We start from the raw sequence: 19,667 nt of genomic DNA on the forward strand, positions 1-19,667 counted from the left end.
AGACGCAATACCGAGCGTCTTCTGTAAGACTTTGCGCGAAGTTGCGCATACCGTACATGTCACTGAACTTGCTGTTTTTCGACCTCCTCGCCGCTGGCGTCGTCCTTGGGTTTTCTCCAGATGTAGAAGTCTCGGAACTCGCTGTCCTTAGACTTCTTTGCCGCCTGGAACCACCCGTACTGATTTGACGTGTGATTGACCACCATGTCCATCACGAACTTCATCCCTCGGCTATCCAAGGCCCGAATGAGCTTGTCGAAAGAAACTGGTCGATGACCTTCCTGTGGCACCATTCTTCGCCGACTAACTCCCACGATCTTGCCCGTCTCGCCATCAAATCGGCAGGACACGGATGATGATGTGCAGTTCCTTGAGCTTCGTCGGCTTGTCAAGCAGACAAATCATTGCGGCGTTGGGGACCCATTGCAGCGCGGGAGTGAGCTTAGCACCGAACACGTTCAGAAGCTCAATTCGCTTCAGATCGATCTCAACTTTCATTGGTTGGTGCCTTTCGGTGAGTGGGCCGCGTCGGTTTGCTGAGGCTAGACGATGATGAGGGTGACGTGGAGTAGACAGACGGCTTGATGGTAAGAGCTTCTACGGCGGCCACGGAGAGCCCACCGCGCCCTTGGGTCTTTGCTGCAGTGCGACATGGCGTTGATTCGCCGCCTCATGGCTCTTAATGTACGTGCCGTAGCACTTTTCCATTGCCGTGAGGTTCTGCAAGAAGGCTCGTTGCTTTGCTTGATGAACAACGCTGTATCTGTACGGGACGAGCAAGAACTGGCTTTCTGTGCTGCGCGTCATCTAGCTGACCTGGGAAGCCGGAAGAAGACTGATCCATTGTCGCGACCTTCATACAGATGATGAATGGATGCTTGAGCGCTTCGTTCGGAGTACATCGCTTTTCCAGATTCGGAAGTAGGACAGCTGTCAAGAGAGTCGGCGAAGGGAGTCAGCTCTTTCACATCTCCACCACCGAGGCCTTTTGTTGCACTCAGCAGGCGGAGTATCAGGTCGCGTGTGTGTCTGAGGATGATCGTCATGCGAACGACGTCCTTGCCGGTAATCTTGTCAGACGTCTACTCCGTCTTCTACGGCCACCGCCTAGATCCCTTGGTCACTTGCGCGGCACCCGAGAACGAGCAAAATGCAGCGATCTGGTTCCACTTCTCCCTCTCAAAGCGCTCTTCAACCCGACGCGCTCCTCGACCATCTTCTTCGCTTCGAACGGCTTGGGCTTGTCATCTTCCTCGATATCGGAAGCAGCTGTGTTTCTCATACCACTGCTGCCGGAAAACCCACGGCAGCTCCGAAACGAACGTGATCTGGCCGCTTCGTACCGTTCCAAGATCTGTCGTGCCGTCGGCATGATGTCTCCTTTTCTGCACAAAGGCACCCTGAGGGTGGTCAGCAAATGCCATGTGCTGTTTGGAGCTGACAGACGTGGAAGAGTACTCACGGTATGGTCGTCCGCGCCCGGCTCGGCCCGCTAGAAGGTTGCCTATTCCCAGTTGTGTCTCTCGTGAACCACAAGAACCAGTGTAACGGCGGAGGTTCCTGATGCGGCCACAGTACCACCGAGATCAGGCGTCGTGTCGCTGTCAACTACCATCGGGTCGGTAGCAGCGGTAGTCGCAGCTCCAGCGTCCTGAAGCTTCTTGAACTGCTTCTGCAGGAAGGCGCCCTAGACATATTCAGCAAACGCACTTAGTACAAGACGCAGAGAAGCATGGAAAAGTACCCATAGTGTAGTCGTCCGTGCCCAGCTCCTTCATGGCGGCGGCGGTCGGATTCCACTTCTCCTGCTCAAGGAGCTCCTCGACCGTCTTCTTAGCCTCAAAGCCTTGATGTTGGCCTTCAGGCGGGCGTAGCGGTACCCTGACTGTCCGTCCGGACGCACCAGCATCTGCATGTATGCACTGTGCAGATGGGGGCTCCCACGACTGATTCGGGAGAATTGACTCGGCGGGTTTCTTGCCGGTGATCATCTCCCACATGTCGTTGATCTCAGCCCATGGTTTGCCCTCCTACAGGGGTGTCAGCTTGATCGCTGCAGTCACAAGCATCACAACAGTGTGATCTGGTGGTGCCGTCCGATGTTGGTGGGTTGGACTCACCTCCTTCATCTTCAGCAAGACCTTGTCGGCTTGGAAGAGTACCAGCCAGCACCAGGCTGAGAAGTAGACGGTGGTGGAGGGTGAAACTCCCACCTGCCAGTGGTAGTACGGAACTGGCTTGTGGCAGCCAAGCGTTCATAGCGACGTTGCTTTTTGATCCTTCGATGCCGGCTCTTCCTATCATACCGAAGCAGAATCTCCATCGGCGGAAGATTTGATCCATATCCCACGCCAAGAAGATGACGAATGGTGGTGTCTCGTCGGTGCACCTTTCTGAACCAGCCGCGGAGGACTGGCATGTGCAAGGGCAGCAGGGCTAGGTACGGGTTTGAGACGGTCGGTTTCTCAAATGATGCCTCAGGTTTTACTCCATCCAAGAAAACTTCTGAAGTCGTAAAGGAAGCCTTCGCACGACTGTCTACATAGACAATAAGGTCTGAGGTGCATCTGCGCTGAGGAAGAGCAGTGGAAGAGTAAGGGAAGTAAATTACATCCCTCGCTTGAAAAAGTCTTCAGTGACAGCATAGGTAATGCTGGCAGACTCGAAGGATCGGCGGGATTGCGGGAAGTCGACGGTGTTCCACCCGGTATCGCTGCTCCCTGCTCGGACACTCCGCAAACCGTTTGGCAGTACATGTCGAGTGCATTCGATTCCTGGCTACAGCCTCAGAGGCGCCCTTGATGAAGACCATCGGCGCATTTCGCATCAGAATATTTCTTGTCGGGCATGAAATGACGATGGAATATCGGTTTCGCCTCGGCTTGGTAGTTCAGGCAGTTGAACCCAGAGCTTCCTGCGAGAGGGCGAACGGCTTGATTCCTCTGGGCTCCAAATCGACTGTTTCTACAGCGTCTCGCACTTTCGTACGAGCTGTAAGACCTGGTCACCGTTGTGCTCATGTCGATTTGTATACTGAAAGACGATTCCGAGATCCGACTTGGCAGGGTCGGGTACTGGCCAGGAGAAGTTGCGTGCAGACCTTCCCCACCCCAGACATGCCGGCCGGTGTTGCGCAAAGATCCGGGGACAGGATTTGAGACAACCAAGCAGTCGGCATCAAAGTTCCGCTGGCAATCAGCTCGCGAACTCCGTCAGGGATCGTGAGGAGGATAACGGTTCGAACGCGGGTAGGAGCGACGGTTGCCGCATCATGCTGGGTCTCACGTAGAGACACTATCAGATAAGGAACATGCCAGGCGGCGATGAAGCGAGACAGACCGATGTGAGAGGCTGTTGGCCCCGTGGTCCTGTCAAGATCGCCTAGGAACCGGCGCTCGCTCCGTCCTGCAGCGATTGGTCATGGCGACTCCAATACTCCCATGCACGGTTTGAAGGAGCGGGCGAAGAGAACTCGCCCACCACTGACCACACACAGCACCGAACCGTAAGGCGAAATTAGCAATCCGTTGGTGTCCTTGAAGATAGGGTCGGCGGGCCCCCCGACCCCACCAGAACACAAGCCTTGGTCGGCTTGGACTTTGCCGACAGAGAGCGCCTCGATGTCAATCAGCCAGTAGAAGACAATGTAACGAAGGCGACTGGAGGCCGGAGACCGGAGATGATGTGCTTGTGGAGATACTCCAGGCAGCGCTCCTCCTTGGTAGCTCCACATCGCCACCACTGGCATTGTCGGCATTGTCGTCTTCGAATTTGCGCTCAAAGGCTTTCGCAACCGCCGGCATCGCATTGGCCATTCCAACTGTGAGTCCTCCAGGAAAGGACTCCTCGAGCCGAGTTTTTACAGAACCCGCATCCTTCACGTCTTCCTTGAGATCCGAGGGTGCCACTAGATCCGGTACGGCAGAACCGGAACGTCATCAAGACCTTTGAGAGTGAAGGTCTCCTCATCCAGCTCTTTCTTGGCAGATGGACGCCGACGGGGATCTGGAGTGGGTAAAGCACGGCCATTTCAGCCGGCGTGAGCTGGGCTGAATCATGCTTCTCTTGTTCTTGTTGTTGCTTGGACTTGAAGAGATGCTCGATCTTTACCTTCAGCGACTGGGTCCAGGGCGCACAAGATCTGGCACCTTGATGGAGTACGTCCCCAGTTCTCGATGAGCTTGTCGGTAGCCCACGAAGACCTCTTCAGTCAGTTGACCCAGACGTTGCCGTCAGGCCAGTTTGCGTGGTTCCAGTCGTTCCACATGCCTCCGTCCTGCAAGATCACGTATGGCTCTGCATGTGGCCGGCCGTTCTCCATGACTTCGAAGATGAGATGAGCCTCAGTCCCCGGTATGGGTTCGTGCGGTAAACATCTCAAACACACGCTGGACATCTGGATCAGCGTTACCAGTATTGTGCGCAAGTAACTCTTCCGCATCATCAAAGGGCCGCGGTGGGACTGTATGGCTTACTTAGCATGGACTCAACAACAGAGAAAGGGTAGCGTACCAGTTCGAGGATGTCACCCCAAGCTTCTCGAGCGTTGCGGTGTCATTCGAATGTGATCACCTGGCCGGCGCCGCAGACTCAGCCACCACGAATCAAGAATCGGAGGCCTCTTCCCACCACGCGCGATGAACGGGGGCCTGAATTGAACCCATGATGCAACAAATGCGTCAATGGCTTCGAGGGAAGACCGGATCAATTTCAGAAGCGGTTGCTGCACTGGAATGAGAGTGAACATCGGGACCGACTGCGTTGTTCCACAACCTTCTGACACCTCCGGGCGCCATTGTCGTTGGGAGCCGGAGTAGTCTAGTGTCCTCCCTCGTGGCTGAGTCCGTGGAGTCCTGATACCGGCAACCCCCCTAGCCATCTCAGCGTTGAGATACTGGGGAGACGCTTGTGAACGTCCCGCTACAGCTCTGCCAACTCGGGTGCAAGTGAACTGGCAGCCTTCCAGGTGTGTCAAGTATGCTCTCCGACCCTTCCCCATGTACCCCGCAAGGGCAACCCACCAAGTGCTGGATGCCGACGGAACAGGATGGCTTCTTCAAACGGGTGTGTTGGACATGGTGGTTGCGGAACCGAGAAGCGAGTGGTAGCCGCAGGCAGAGCAAGGATTGAAGAGACGGAGACTGATGTATCCGAACCCCTCAAGATCGGTCTCGTGGATCTTCCACCGTATGTTGAGCGTCGGTAAGAAGGCAGAGGGTTGGTGTTCGGCCTGCGCCAGCGGAAGGGCGGTCGAGACGGATTTTGCAGGCAGCGGAATCTCGAGTCTCTGCGAGTAAGAGTACTGTGCCAATGTCAGCCTCTGCGAAGATCCTCGAGAGAAAGGCGAAGACCAACGGTGCTACTCCCGGCGGCCGGCCATCAGATCTTGTGCCAACTGGAACAGCCTTCCGTCCACACACCCCAGTGGCGGCATGCTCCAAGCACCTATGTTCAAGGTCCATGAGGAATGAAGTGGCCTTGATGCGTTTGTGCCTCGACTCTTTCGGGATGCGCCGTCACGTGACTGGTGCTGTTCTCTACTCGAAGAGTTCTCGCCTTGCGGTGGGAGCAAGAAGAGACGGCGGAGCGGTGGCGGTTCTGAGGCCAGCAGTCAGCTCATGGCCATCCAAAGATGCAGGGGTGTCTTGTTGCTCTACGTACGAAGGAAAGGCCGGATCTTGCCATGGCCGTCGGACACAATGACCCTTCCGGGTGTATTTGAATCCTCAGATCCTCGCTCGGCGTCGACTCCACCATGCAGATGAAGACGGAGAGGCTTCCAAGTGTCAGTAAGGATGTTCCGCTCAGCCAAGTAGGGATATGGCGTCGAACACTGTCAAGAGTTGCCTTGTTGCGGGAGACGGGAGAGCCAGCGTGCAATTGTGAACGTCGACGGCGGCAGGCTTCCAAGCTCTTGAATCTGGGGACGCTGCATCAAGACAGATGACGGGAAGGTATCATAACCAGATCCCAGATCTACTGGCTGCTAAGGCATGGTGTTTCGGTTTGGTGGGCGGCATTCGTCAAGATCTTCGTGGTGCCGGCGAGACGTTGACTTCTGGCGGCGGTATGGATGTTGCTTGGTGTCGGTCCATGGTAGCAGGACCTGCCAATCAAGCTATCAGCTCTTGTACGTGTGTGGTGTTGATGATGCTGGGGTACGGAAGGGGAAGAGCAGCTGGGGTGGTGCGACCGACGACCTTCGGATTGCCAACGACAACGATGGAAGCAGTGAGGATTTCGAACTCGCGAACGATTTTGAGTATCCTCTGATGCTCCTTGCGAAGCTATGAGTCCTGCAAGCCTTGCGTTGTGGTGTGGTGCGTGAGGATAGGATGTGCAGAGCCAGCCGTGCGACCGGACCCCCTGAGGGCGGCGGCAACAACCATCCACACAGTGAGGTTTGCGAGGTCGATAACGATCTTTGGCACTGTATGAAGCTGTTCGTACTTGTTGGGAGCCTTGCAGGCATTGTGTTGTGGTGTTGGAAGGCAAAACAGGGTGAAAAATTGGAAGTCGATCTTACCGGCGGAGGCCCAAAACCTCATTCAACCTCCACGCAACGCGGTAAAGGAGTGTAGATACTTGAGGCACAAGCTTGCTGTCTATCTTCCGAAGCTTCTGAGCTTGTTGCAAGATGCGAAAGACGTTGTTGTGGCTTGTGGTTGTGGAGGGAGGTGGTGGAGGAAGGGAAGATCGACTTGGCTTGACGATTGAAGATTGGCAAAACACCAGCGCCGCGGTGTCGAAACAGCGTATCTGGCATGCTGCAGGGCTTCCTGAGGTGCTAAGTAAGCTTGCCTTACTGCCAAAGAGTGTCCGGAGGATGGTGGTAGGTGGTGGTGTTGAGGATCGCTCAGTGGTGCAGATCGAAAAGTCGCCGGACCGCAGCTTCAGGTCGACGGCATGAGCAATAAGGCGGTCGCAAAAGTGAAAAGAAGTACTGCTAAGCTTGCAAAGACGTCTTCCCAGCTGGGACAAGCTGAAATACCTCGATTCAGATCGTTGTTGTCGAGTAGGGAGGCTGAGGGGTGGGTGTGGTGGGCGAAGCGGCATGAAGCTGTAGAAGTTCTTGGGGAAGCTCCAAAGTGGGGGGGGACAGCTCCGTGCATCAATGGCGTTTGGCGTCAACGGGGAACACGGCTCGCTGCAGAAGCTTTCAGGGCCGCCGGCTGTCAAAAGGCTTGTCTTGAGTCCCCTCTCCAACAAACCCCCCAGGAGGCGTATTCTGTACACATGCTCTGAACAGCTTCGGCTAGTCAACCCCGTCGGAGTCAAGGAGCAACGAAGCCAACTAAACAAGTCAAGCGGAGTATGAGGCACGCAGAGTCCCACAGCATTATCCCCGGCTGCAATCAATGTCCAGCCCATTACACAGACACGATGATCCGCCGCCACGACGCAGATATGTAGGCCGCCTACATGGGAGCAGCCTGGCACGGAGATAACAGGTAAATGGTTCTCCGGAAAAGAAGCACAGCAGCAGCCTATGCTGGTGGAAAACATGCGGACCAAGCAGCTCTGAACTCAACGAAAGTTCCACTAGAGCTCATTTTGAAATACGGAAGAGCGCGCGGCGTCCAAGTCGCATAGTGGCCGCTTCGATATGACTGGAAAAGGACCCACGGCACCCTCTCCTTTTCTTTTGTTCCACTCACGGCAGAGCCCATCATACCGCTGCTGCAGGGGACGGAACAGCTGCTCCCTCCTTCCTGCTAATTGAGAGTTGGGCTGGTTTGTCAAAAACGGTGTCTTAACAACCAGCTAGGGATGCAGCAGATCATCAAACAGTCCGCTTGAATGAACAGGCACACACTCGCAGGCACAATCGTTGCAGTTCCGGGCATAGAACTTTTCCGCTGCCGAACAAGGACATTCCAAGGTGGTTCTCTTATTATCAGGATGACATCCCGCCCTGACCATTTCTGTTGCCCCTTTCATACCTAGTAAGCTCACCATCACGCCGGTGCAAGCGGCGTACCACACCTTAAGGCACCTCCAAAAGGATACAGAAGACACCACGCACGTATGCTTACAGCCGGAATGCTCTACCATAGCGCTAAAATCCGGGACATCATAAAATTATTAGAACAAAGAAGCAGGCACATGGCTTTTTCATTCAATCGTGCGAAATCCACATGAGATGGAGGGCAGGATTTCAAACTGTAATACAGGAGGCCTCGGAGACTATGCTACAGCTGCTCTAGTAATTCCAGCTGCTCCGCTTCGAAGGAATGCGTATTGAGTAAGTGAAAGTACGGCGTTCGAGTGGCTGCTGCAAGATTCAATCACAGTTTTCGTTCCCTGCCCGTGCCATCAGTTCGTTTGTTCATTTGGATTCAATGCAAAGCTTCATTAAACCGAGCATGATCTGCATGGCCGTTGTCCTCCCTGCCGGTTTGTCGGGTGCTTAGACAATCTCTGCACAGAAGGGATGTGAGGAGGGTTTCCATGATGGCTAGCGTGTTGGTCATACTACTGTAATTACTCTGCGTATCCACGTTCTGCATTCGCAATATACCCTAACGTAAAGGCAAGCAACAGCTCCCCCATCCTTGCCGCCGGAGCCAGCTGAACGCACGTGACCATGCTGGAGTCAGAAACTTGCCAATAGACTATGATTGAGCCTTGTACCGCCCGCAGAACCATTGTAAACCGCATTGATATGTTCTCGCCGTCGGTTAGACCCTCTGCTCCCGCTCCGTTTCAAGCAAACGCTTTTTCCTACAGCAGCCGAACAGCTCGGCCAGGCCAGAATTTTGGTGTTGTCGGCGGCTCGGGAGCCGCAAGTGCCGATGCGCCGACGGAAGGCATGTATTCCCGCTCACGTGACCATCCGCCTTGCGACTCTTCAATGCAACTGCTCTTGTCGTGCGCGAAAAGATGCGGCATGCGCGAATGACTCTGAGAGTTCAACCCCGTCTACTTCACTCAGCTCCGAACGTTGACTAGTAGCTAAGGTATGAGATAAGCTGTACTTTGAGTACGATCGTAACACGGATGGCCCGCATATCCTGTCACGCAGTCGGCTAATGTTGGAGGGAACGGAGACGCAATAGAAGGCGACAAGAACACAACTACGTCGTTTGAGAAGGAGACGATTGGTAGAGGGCATGCAAGAGACACAGGAGCTACAAAGACATGCATGCCTAGTTTCTAGCGCCTTTCTTCCCTTCTTGACGACAGGATTCTAAGACGTATCACGATCGTATATAAACTAACAGAAGGCCATATCGAAGCCGTCGAAGCTATGTAATGAGAGTACAAACGGACTTTGGGCTGTGGAGCGAGGACCGAAAAACTGACATCATCTGAAATCAAGCATGTGATGGTCCGCCATTCTGCTACTCATCGTAAGCATCCACCGCCTGTGGAGCCTTAGTCGGCTCTCTGTTTCTGTGCCCGAAATCCCACGAGAGGCAGCCTGCTCCGCAGCAGTAGACTGCTGCATACAACGCTGACACTGCTAAGAGCCATAGCAAGCGCCGCCCAAACAGGATCAAGCCGAATATGATTTCCGTTGCTCGTAAGCGGGTAAAAGACTCCAGCCGCAACAGGTACCGCCGCCATGTTATAAATCAATGCCCAAAGGAAGTTGAATTTGATGCGCCTAAAAACGGCATGACTAAGATCGGTCAAAGTGAGGATAGCAGTTAAGTCGGATGTAAGGAGGATGAATTTGGCAGCGGAGATAGCGACGTCGGAACCAGATCCAATAGCGACCCCTACATCGGCCGTGGTAAGAGCAGGCGAGTCATTGATCCCGTCACCAACCATGGCCACCGTTGCCCGAGTCCGGTTGCTTCGCCTGCGGAATCTGCCGCTCTGTCTCTTCTGGAGTGAGTTCTGAAGATATTTGATCTTTTCAGCCTTCTGTTCCGGTAACACTCCAGCGATGATATTTTCCCGAGGAATGCCAACCTTGTCTCCGATAGCGAAGGCTGTTACGGGATTATCACCAGATATCATCCATACGTCTATGCCGCGGCGTTGTAGAGCGTTGACCACGCTGGTTGCTTCTTGTCGGAGCGGGTCTGAAACGGAGAAGATAGCTGAAAGAGTCCATTCGTCAGTTACAGAGACCGCCGCGTCCTCGGGAACGATCCTCATAGCCGTTAGAACAACCGACTTCGCCTCACTCTTCCAAGTGTTCAGCGTCCTAGCCACGTCCTCTGGTACGACCACGCCATGATCGCTCATCAGGGTCTCGTTCCCTACAAGCACGCCGATCAGTTTTCCTGGGTGCGCTGTGGCGGTAAACGAGCCTTTCATCCCTCTACCTGCAATTTCGAAAGTTTCCTTTGTCGTGAAACCGCTTGCATTCCGTGCCTTGCAGAAACCGACCACCGCTCTAGCGATAGGATGGGAGCTGTCTTCCTCCAGCATCTTGACTGTAGCAAAGGCAGTATCCTCGTCGGCAAAGCCTTCGCCACTACCGTTAGTGTAGAGGTAGTCAGTAATAACAGGTTCGCCGCCCTGCGTCAAAGTCCCCGTCTTGTCGAAAACTATGCAGTCAAGCTGGCTGGTTTCTTGGAAAGCTTCTCCGCCTCCCTTTACTAGGATACCGTATTTCGCTGCTAAACCACCGCCAACAAAGAGCGCTGTTGGGGCAGCCAAACCAATACCGCAAGGACAAGCGATGACGAAAACGGCGATAGCAAATTGTAGTGACCAGAATGGCCAACCCCCAACATTCGTATCACGCCAAGACTCTGGCAACGCTCCGCTAAGCCCAAGGGCTAGCCATATAATCCAGGTAGAGACCGCGACTAGAACCACAAGTGGAACGAAGTAACTCGTAAGGGCGTCGGCAACCCTCTCGACTGGCGCACGGCGTGTTTGCCCTTCCCGGACTACTTTTATGATTTGGTCTAGCATCGAAGCGCCAGCGACCCCAGTAAGACGGATTGAGATAGCGCCACCCTGGTTCACCGTACCGGAGTAGACATTGTCGCCGACCGATTTAGACACGAGCCTTGATTCACCCGTGAGACTGGACTCGTCAAACTTTGCGGAACCCGCGATGACCGTGCCATCGCAAGGGGGGGAGCCACCATGGAGGATCCTGACTATGTCGCCAGACTCGAGAAGGTCTACGTTGATTTTCTGCACGGACGTGTCGGACTGCGCCTCGGGACTATAGGCAGCCTCGCTGGAGACGAGAAGAGCTTCCGTCGGACGCAGTTTCCGTAACATCGCAACGGCGTCGCCCGTCTTAGCCTTACTATACGCTTCAATCAACCGGCCTGCGAGGAGGAACATGGTGAGGAGGACCACCGAATCGAAGTAGGACGGAGTGGCCTCGTCATCCATGCCCATGCCCATGCCCATGTCCATGTGCGGATCCTTATTGCGGGTCGCGGTGATGGCCATCTCAGCGATGGAGGAGAAGTACGCGATGGTTGTGCCCAGAGAGATAAGCATGTTCATGCTGCCGAACCGGTAGAACCGTCCAAGTATCGGCGTCTGGCTGCCTGGTCTCCATAGCGCGCGCAACTCTTTCAACATACGCCGATGGAAAATGTCGGCGGCGAAGAAGTATACGGGCGTCGCCAAAGCAAACAGCGACCACTCCATTCGACTGATCCTGCTCAAGGGCTCCATTAAGTATTGGCGATTAGGGTCGGACTCCGAGACTAGAGCCATGTACACGATGCCTATTATCAGGGTCGGGATCGCAATGACGACGGACAAGATCAGCCGATAGAGGATGTGACGCTGTTCCCGAGCTTGCATTCGCTGCGATCGTTCCTCAATCGTCATAGGATGATGGATGGAGGGCTTGAACGCAGGATCGGCGTCGGAAATGGATGCGAGAATCGTTCGCACTGTGAGTCGCGGTGCGTCAGGGGAATAGGAGACTTTGAGAATCGGGTCGCCAACGGTAGCGGGCTTGTCTAGTACTACTTCCTTGCTAAGAGCAAGGATAGCTTTCTCCATTCTTTCCGGACAATGTTCACAGTACATCCCTCCAACCTGGATTGAAACTGTCCTCCTTGAACTCTGTTGTTGGCGATTACCGCCGGCCTCTACCACTTCGATCAATTTAGCCTCGTAGCCGACATTCTCGATCGCATTTTGGATCTCATCCAAATGGTCTTTGCCCTCCAAGACAACGACAGCACTGTTCGCGAGGAGATTGACGTCAACGGCCTTGACCCATGGAAGTTGATCCACTGCTTTCGTAATACTTCCAACGCAGGAGCTGCAGGTCATGCCTCCAACCGTGTAGGACGCTTTCCATAGGTCGCTTTCCAGGCGCGGGGCGCTCGGGATCATGCGGTCCTTACCAATTTCCTCGACCTGCTCTATATCGGCCTCATAGCCAACGTCACGGATGGCCTCGATAAGCTCCTTCGTATGATCCTCGCCCGTAAATATAACGGTAGCGCTGTTGGTCAGAAGGTTGACGTTCGCGGATTCAACCCATGGTTTTTCCTCAAGACTGTGGCTGATCTTGCTAACACACGAGCTGCAGGACATGCCCTCGATCGCGAGGGATGCTATGAACTTCCTCGAAGCTGAAGTCGAATGAACAACAACGAACTTTTCGGCTTTGGCGCCGCGTTCGGTGTCCATGCTGTCAATCGGATGCGGTGCAAGCTCCTCTCCGTTCTCCGCGGCTTCATGCTCGGACCGACACTGCTCGCAATGTTCTTTATGTCTTTGCTTTTTCCTCTCCGCGGCGGCGAGGCTTCCGCTCGACCACCACCGCTGGAGGCTTTGGCCTAGCACCCAAGATCCTTGTTCTCCGTCCTGGACGAGCCTGGTCTCATCGATGATGATAGGCTGTTCCGAGAGAGGATTACCGATCACGCTGTACACCTCGTAGCCTTCATCCTCCAGCGTCTTGGCTATGGTTTCTGCGGCCAAAGACACCGGATGGACGACCGTGACGATGTGCTGAACAATTGAATGTGAGATGGAGAGGGGCTTGGGCTGGAGGCGACTAAGGACTTCTTCGATGCTCGATACACATGACGAGCAATGTAGATTCGAAATGATGAAGGCGATTTGGCGAGTTACAGTGCCGTCCATCCTACTGGCGAGATGCTCCGGAGGATAGTGACGATGGTGGTGATGTGATGGTGGTGACAGTAGAGCTGGTGGAGATGGAGGTGGCGGCGAAGTAAAGGGTTATGAGGATATTAGCTTTGTCTGTGGAATGGTTCAAGCCGACAGCTACGGTGCAGGACGAAATATATATGCGGGAGTATCCGACAAGCAGGTGATCTGACTTAAAAATCGAAGCTTGTAGATGTTGGTCGCTCCCCCTGCTATTATTAATCCGCCACATTCAGTTCCTAGGGCTGCGTGGTTTGTGCGGCGATCAACGTTGTGGCGCCGACTAGAGCGGGTCGGTAGCGTTCCCGAGTAGCGTGGTGCTTTTGGTACACACTCTGGGAAAAGATCTACAAGACTAGCCGGGGCCCCACCAGCCCGCTCTAGACACGCTGCCCGCGGGGCGGATAGTGTCAACTAGCTGGCCGGACCCAGAGATGACTGGTTCGTGGTCCGATCAGTCGTTATGTAACCTGCACCTGGAACTGCGGCATGCAGGGATCGATCGTGGGGAATCGGGCTGCGCGGTTTGTGCGTGTCGTGCCTCAGGCTGCTAAGCTAGTCCATGATGTAAAGTGGCATTTGCCCAGGCCGCGCGATTAGTGCGAGTGGGCGACTTCCAACCTGCCCAGGTGGAAGTCCTGCCCACTTCCGCCAGCGCAAAAAAGACTCGCTCATCTCAGAAGACCGCTCAACAACCAAGGGAAACGGAAACCCAAAGAAGCAACGCAGGCGACTGACGCTTCGCATTTGTCGCGCATCAATCTCGTGAAACTGAGAATCCTACGCCCTGACCGAAGATGCGATGCCGGCCAAGTCGTGTCTGGAAACACGTCTGCAGCCACGGCGTTAAAGATTGCAAGGCAGAGGGTCACATGAGGGGGAAACTTCCAAGGGTGGTTGTCACGGCCGGTCTGTCAAAGGTGGTGAAACGCAGACTTGCTGGATTGTTCAGTATTGCACCCGATCACCGGGTTGGATTTCATAGCAAATAGACACATAGTGGGACACCGTACACTCATTACGGTCCTGCGCCAGACATTGCAACCTTGAACCTGTACACATGAGCTATTGCTGTGGTATTCACCTCTTGCGAGCTGGGCATCGAGTATCGATGGCGTGGTAGTATCGCAGCATCGCGGGCGAGTACGAGAGATAGGATACAATATTAGTTCTGAGAGTGTGTGGTGATTGATTTGCTGAAGAACGGCTGACAAAGCATGCTTGGCGCGCTTGGCGCACTTCGCCCTCCATTCGAGCATGCTGACAGAAGCCTCGGGTGGCGGTCCCGGGGCCTTGTGATAGCGTTTAGGGCTTCTGCGCGGTTTGTGCGGTTTTTGCGCCCCCCGTAACCCTAAATCCTCGCCAGCCAATCGCAAAAATGGTGCGCCTACAGTAGTGCCATCCTGCAGACATACCCGTCCCCCGGCCTTTACCCACATTGCTTCATACGACGCATAGTGCATATCTGCCCTTTGCTCATTTCGTTCTGCTCTACTTTGAGCCTGCTTTCCTTCGAGCCTATCTCGCAGCCACGCCCCTGCTACATCATAACAGCTTTTCTGCGCCCTCACCGGCTTATTTTTCGTCGAGCCGAAGAGCTGCTAGCACTGCCATCTCCCACGTCTCGCTCCCTGCATCATCTCTTCCCTCCTTGGAGCCTTTCTGCCAGCCAACGCATCAGGACATTCATCGCAAAAGCGACCTTCGGATTGGTGAAAGGCCGCCGCACGACGATTTCTAAGCGTACCCTTTCCAGCCATCACAATGATGAGACCTGCCACCATGGGGAGTTTAATGCGGACGTCTTATCACGCGCAGGCACTTCCCTTACGCCTCACCTCCGCGCAACCGGTGTTACGCTTCGCCTCTTTCACCGGGGAGCCTTCCCATAGTCTCCGCCCAAGATTTTTTGCACAGTCAGCCGCCGTGAGCCTTTCTGCCTCTAGACGACGGTCGGGCAAACGTGAATGCAGCGGGAGTCATAGCCATGGGGAAAGCAGCGCTGTACAACCGAAGCTCGGGTTCTGGTCATCGAAGCCCATCTGGAAACGAGCCTCGATCAACACTTTTCGGTGTCTCGTTGGTTGCACGTTGGGCGACTTTTCGGCGCTCTGGTTTTTGCAGGCATTCTATCCCGACCTGGGTGTTGGCACCATCATGGGAATATCTAGTAAATAGCCTTTCCCTATCCCAGTGTGTGTGAGAAAGCCATCCTGAGGTGCTGACGGTTCTTCTGTGGCTAGTGGCTTCCGGTTTAACATCGTCAATGTTGCTTGAGACACTTCTGTTTCGATTCGGTCGTGATCAGCTGTCCTGGTCGGCAGCTGCGAGGACAGCTATGGGGATGAGTATGGTTTCGATGTTGACTATGGAATCGGTTCAGAATGCGGTAGACTACCACCTGACCGGAGGAGTAGTGGCTCTGGATGATCCCAGCTTCTGGATGGCAGCCGCGGCTTCCATCGGCGCAGGCTTCCTAGCACCTCTCCCCTATACTTACACCCGGCTGCGGAAGTACGGCAAGTCCTGCCATTGAAATCTTAGCTTGGATATGCCTTTAATGTAATGTTCAACCTCTGTATGATAGAAGACGAGCATCGTAACTGAAGAGAAAATTCGAGCCGATTTGGCTACGTCGCTACAGCCATGGTGTCTTGCCAACTGCGCGATCCGGTGCCATACCAGGCCGCGCAATTTTTGCGGCACATGCGTACCGTGAGCAGTCACTAGTAGTGGATGCTACGCCAAGCTTTTCCCGCAAAAACCACGCAGTTCTGAAGCCATGACATCGTGAACCGGATTTGACGGTGCTGCGGTTGGAACTTCCGTTAGATAATTAGACGAAATTGCAAAGCTATCTTGGCTAGAACAACTACGGATCGAGCCCTGCCAATGGCTTGCGCATGGCTCAAGATGGTAGCGGCCAGCGAAATGCCTGAAACGGCGTCGCCGCACCCAGATAAAGGAGGCGGGGAAGATTCCGAAAGGCATATGTAACGCGTATTCTCTCTCTTTGAGCCCTTCGTTCTCCGTGCCAGTTTCTCTATATCGTTTAAAACATTCCTGCCACCTTGTCTACAGAGCGCTCTTCTGCCCGCTTAAAGCATCTTTCACTTCTTGGTGCGAAGTGATGCCTTCATGCTGTGAAGTATGCCATTCACCATCGCAGTCAAATGAGAAAGGAGAAAATCCAAGTCGACAGCAGCGTCCAAGAACACCTATCAACCTCTTCTACTTCTCGCCCGTCATCACTGCGCTGCTTCACAGTTCCTGCTGCTGGGTCCCCGTACGTATATCCATAGGGATCTACGCCTAAAGCACAAATTTTACTAACTTTGATCCTTATCAGACTCTACTAGATTTCTTGTCAGTGGGATCAGCGTCTGCCATAGTCTTGCACCGCTTTCAGCCGATCTTTCTTCTCGTGACCGTCCTTGTCAACGCAGAAAGCATTCGCCGACAGGGACTTAACCGCCGGAATCTAACGCGGGTTACGCTTTCCGGGCTCCTCCTGCTACTCCCTCGGGTGCTCGAACTCATCCAGCAGGCACATAAGCCTAGCGCTCTCCACAAGAGCTGCCACTAGGCCGCTGGCAAACCAGCGCTGAGTGAAACGCCGACGCTTCCGGTCGCACCGTTAATCAAAGGGTTTGTCCGACCCGAAAGGCCGCTGTTCTTTGCAGAGCAAGGCACCCAGATTGTTGATGACACCAGAAAAGATGGCTGGTGAATGGGAGGCTGGGGTTCGTTTATGTATATGGAGGCCTCACCCGCCATGAGATGGCTCTTGAATTAAGTCACTTATTCTTGCATTTTGACACGAATGTGCTTGGAGCAGTGCACGCTTCCTCAAGGAGCATAGAACTACTATGAACACCGACAACTTTGCAGTACCGAGTGGTTTATGACAGGCATCTAGACCGTAACCTAAAGGTACTTGTACAAGCTCGTTCCGAGTCGGATCCTCGTGTACATGCGACGCTGCATGCAAACTCAGTCCCCTCTCTCGACTTCTGGAGATCGCACCAAGCATGGAAACGGGCTGGAATCAACATGCTGCGTTGTTTCGCCGCCTTAGCCTCTACTCGACTCTCCGTCTCAATCTCGCCCTGCCTAAGTGCCGTGCACCATCTCGGAAGTCGTGCCCAACTTCGCTCTCTGGCTCCATTATTGCGGTACCTTATTTGATTCAGGATGTGGACGTGTAGAGCCGATCTTGCCACTAAGTTAGACATTGCTTATTTCACTCTATTACCGGCCGGTTCTGTCCATAACCTAGCACTCCCTGGCTATCGAATACCGTCCTCATTCCGATACAAGCTTCTTTGTACGCCTGCTCCGCCACCGGGCTGCTCTTGAATGGATTTAGACTTCTGTCCCAAGCATGCTGCACCCCCGGCACCACATTGTACCGCACATGCTTTCCCAGCTCTTCTACGAGACGGCTCCGGAACCTCTCGGCCTCGGCGCGTAGTCCGTCTCATTCACAAGAATAGATGAAAATATCTTCAGGCAGCTCTTTCAACACTTCATGCGGAGCGACTCCCGGGGAGAGGTACGGATCGGATAGAGAGACTTCTTGCGGCGGATAGAGATAGGAGGCGTCGAATAGGGTTGTCATGAACTTCGGAAGCTCTCTGTCCGGTCTGACGTTGGATTTTCTACGCTCGTCTCTCGTGCTGGTGGCGAAGTCCGTGAACGGATACCAACTCACGATGACAACCACCTTGCCCTCGTTTCCCGCAAGATGTGGTGGTAACAGGGCTTGAGCGTCGCGCTCCCTTCTCCTTTGCAGCTCCTCCAGTAATCTCAGCGGCACCGTAAAGGCCAGGTTTCCGCCAGCTGAGAAGCCGCTCACGCCGATCCTGTTAGGATCAATATGGAGCTCCTCTGCGTTTTGCATGAGATAAAGGATTGCGTCGACGCCATCCTCGACAGCCGTAGGAAAGGGATATTGCGGTGCCAGCCGATAGTCAACACTGACGACCACGGCGTCGACGATGTCGACCACGGCAGTAGCCCATCGAGCGTCGTCGCCAGCATGACCGATGGTGAATCCGCCGCCGTGAAAGTTAACCAAGACCGGATACCTCGAGCCTTCCCTATCATGACGGCGTGCGGCGTATCCCTTAGGGGTGTAGAACAAGAGGGTGATGGTTCCTTTCCGGGGGGACACAGTGGCTGGAATATCTCTCCTGAAGGAAGGTGTCATTGGCTGGGGGGAAGGAAGCCGATGGAGGAGCATGCCAAAACGCATCAATGCGCGCAATATAGACGCTTCTACAGAAAGACTCCATCTTGATCGAGGCATTCCATGCGCTGCTGCAACGGAGGCTTGATGGTACTGAGACAGAAGGTGAAGTATGAAGTGAACCTGCAAGTCCTTGAATATTCTACTAGGGATTGGATTGGCAGCGGCATTTGAACGCCAATGGAGCAGAACTCTCCCAACTGGAATGCGGCATCGGTGTTTCAACCACACAGCCCGGATCTTGTGATCGTGATTGAAGATGACGGCACTGTCGAGCTAAGAGTGACCTGGCTGGGAGATATTGCGAGAATTGTGCGTTTGATGAAAGGGGCGAGAAATTGTCCTAGCATGCCCTTCACTAACCACTACGGAGGAAGACCAGAGAGGGACGCGTCACCTAATGTGCTGATGTGCGAATGCACAGACGACAGCTCGAATAATTACAATTGGCGGAAGCTAGCCAAGCCATCTTCCGCAGAAACCACGCAGGCCTGAGACCCAAGCCGTGACGGCTCGTGTCGGGCTCCTTGGGAAAGCTCTGAAGCACGGAGTAGTCGTAACTTTGGCCTAGATACCCAGACACCTGAGTAACTAGCTGCTACCTAATGTGCCCCTTGCAGAAGATGGCGGTACTCTCTGCAAGGAAGTCTACATCCACTGGTGCTGTTCGGGGCAGGCTTCGTGACGGTGTAGCCGCAGAAGTTGTTTGCACGGCATGCCCGAAAAAGCCTTGGATTGGAAGAGTCACCCTTAGCGAGGGGGCGAGACTCCCTTGATCGTCGTTGGGGACGCCCATTCAGACATTACTTACCATGTGTACTTCGTACGTGTAGCCGACGCTGCTCATGATCCTGTCTTGACCAATGCTTTCATGGCTGCAGTGTGCCAAGATTCCGCACAAATATCGCAAGCACCTCTGCCGAGGTCCGCACAAACATCGCAATTGGGGATCCCTGGCTACCTGTCTACCTGTCAGGCTCCCCGGCGGCTGGCAACCATACCCGCAGAATCATTTCCTCGTAAGATGGGTTGACGAAGGTGATCCAGTCTGCTCCAGTCTCAGTAGTTGACCATCCATTTTCTATTCATCTCGAGTCCATCTGCAATCTCTGCAATTCTCCTGCTACTGGCTTGCTTCTGCTCTCAGCGACACCAATCTCTTGCTCTCCTGCAGCTGTCAAGCTGCTTGTACATCTTGATCTATTTCTCATCTCTTTACTGTTGCTCTTCCGAAGCAGTGTCTCGAATGCAGAACTTCACTCTTACAACTTCAGGATCCATCGCGGGATTCGGGCTCCTGGTAGGCGGCCTGTAGAGCATCGAGTGTCCCCAAATCCTCGAACTCAGCTGA

General features: G+C 54.2%; 4 protein-coding genes across 4 annotated transcripts; all 4 read right to left on the bottom strand.

The window, feature by feature from the left end:
• Nucleotides 1-59: 59 nt before the first annotated feature.
• Nucleotides 60-498, bottom strand: W97_05080 (uncharacterized protein; the record flags this gene model as incomplete). Its single annotated transcript, XM_007782965.1, has 2 exons — nt 60-281; nt 349-498. 2 exons carry the CDS (start codon nt 496-498, stop codon nt 60-62), a joined length of 372 nt encoding a protein of 123 aa, XP_007781155.1.
• Nucleotides 499-1,604: 1,106 nt separating this feature from the next.
• On the bottom strand, nt 1,605-2,129 carry W97_05081 (uncharacterized protein; the record flags this gene model as incomplete). The annotated part of the gene is made up of 3 exons (XM_007782966.1): nt 1,605-1,687; nt 1,745-2,030; nt 2,121-2,129. The coding sequence occupies 3 exons, from the start codon at nt 2,127-2,129 to the stop codon at nt 1,605-1,607; spliced, it is 378 nt and encodes a 125-aa protein (XP_007781156.1).
• A 7,249-nt stretch (nt 2,130-9,378) lies between these two features.
• On the bottom strand, nt 9,379-13,038 carry W97_05082 (uncharacterized protein; the record flags this gene model as incomplete). Its single annotated transcript, XM_007782967.1, has 1 exon — nt 9,379-13,038. The coding sequence occupies one exon, from the start codon at nt 13,036-13,038 to the stop codon at nt 9,379-9,381; it is 3,660 nt and encodes a 1,219-aa protein (XP_007781157.1).
• A 4,507-nt stretch (nt 13,039-17,545) lies between these two features.
• On the bottom strand, nt 17,546-18,277 carry W97_05083 (uncharacterized protein; the record flags this gene model as incomplete). Its single annotated transcript, XM_007782968.1, has 1 exon — nt 17,546-18,277. The coding sequence occupies one exon, from the start codon at nt 18,275-18,277 to the stop codon at nt 17,546-17,548; it is 732 nt and encodes a 243-aa protein (XP_007781158.1).
• Nucleotides 18,278-19,667: the final 1,390 nt, after the last annotated feature.

The sequence above is a fragment of the Coniosporium apollinis genome (assembly GCF_000281105.1).
Source record: "Coniosporium apollinis CBS 100218 chromosome Unknown supercont1.23, whole genome shotgun sequence".
Classification (NCBI taxonomy): Eukaryota; Fungi; Ascomycota; class Dothideomycetes; genus Coniosporium; species Coniosporium apollinis.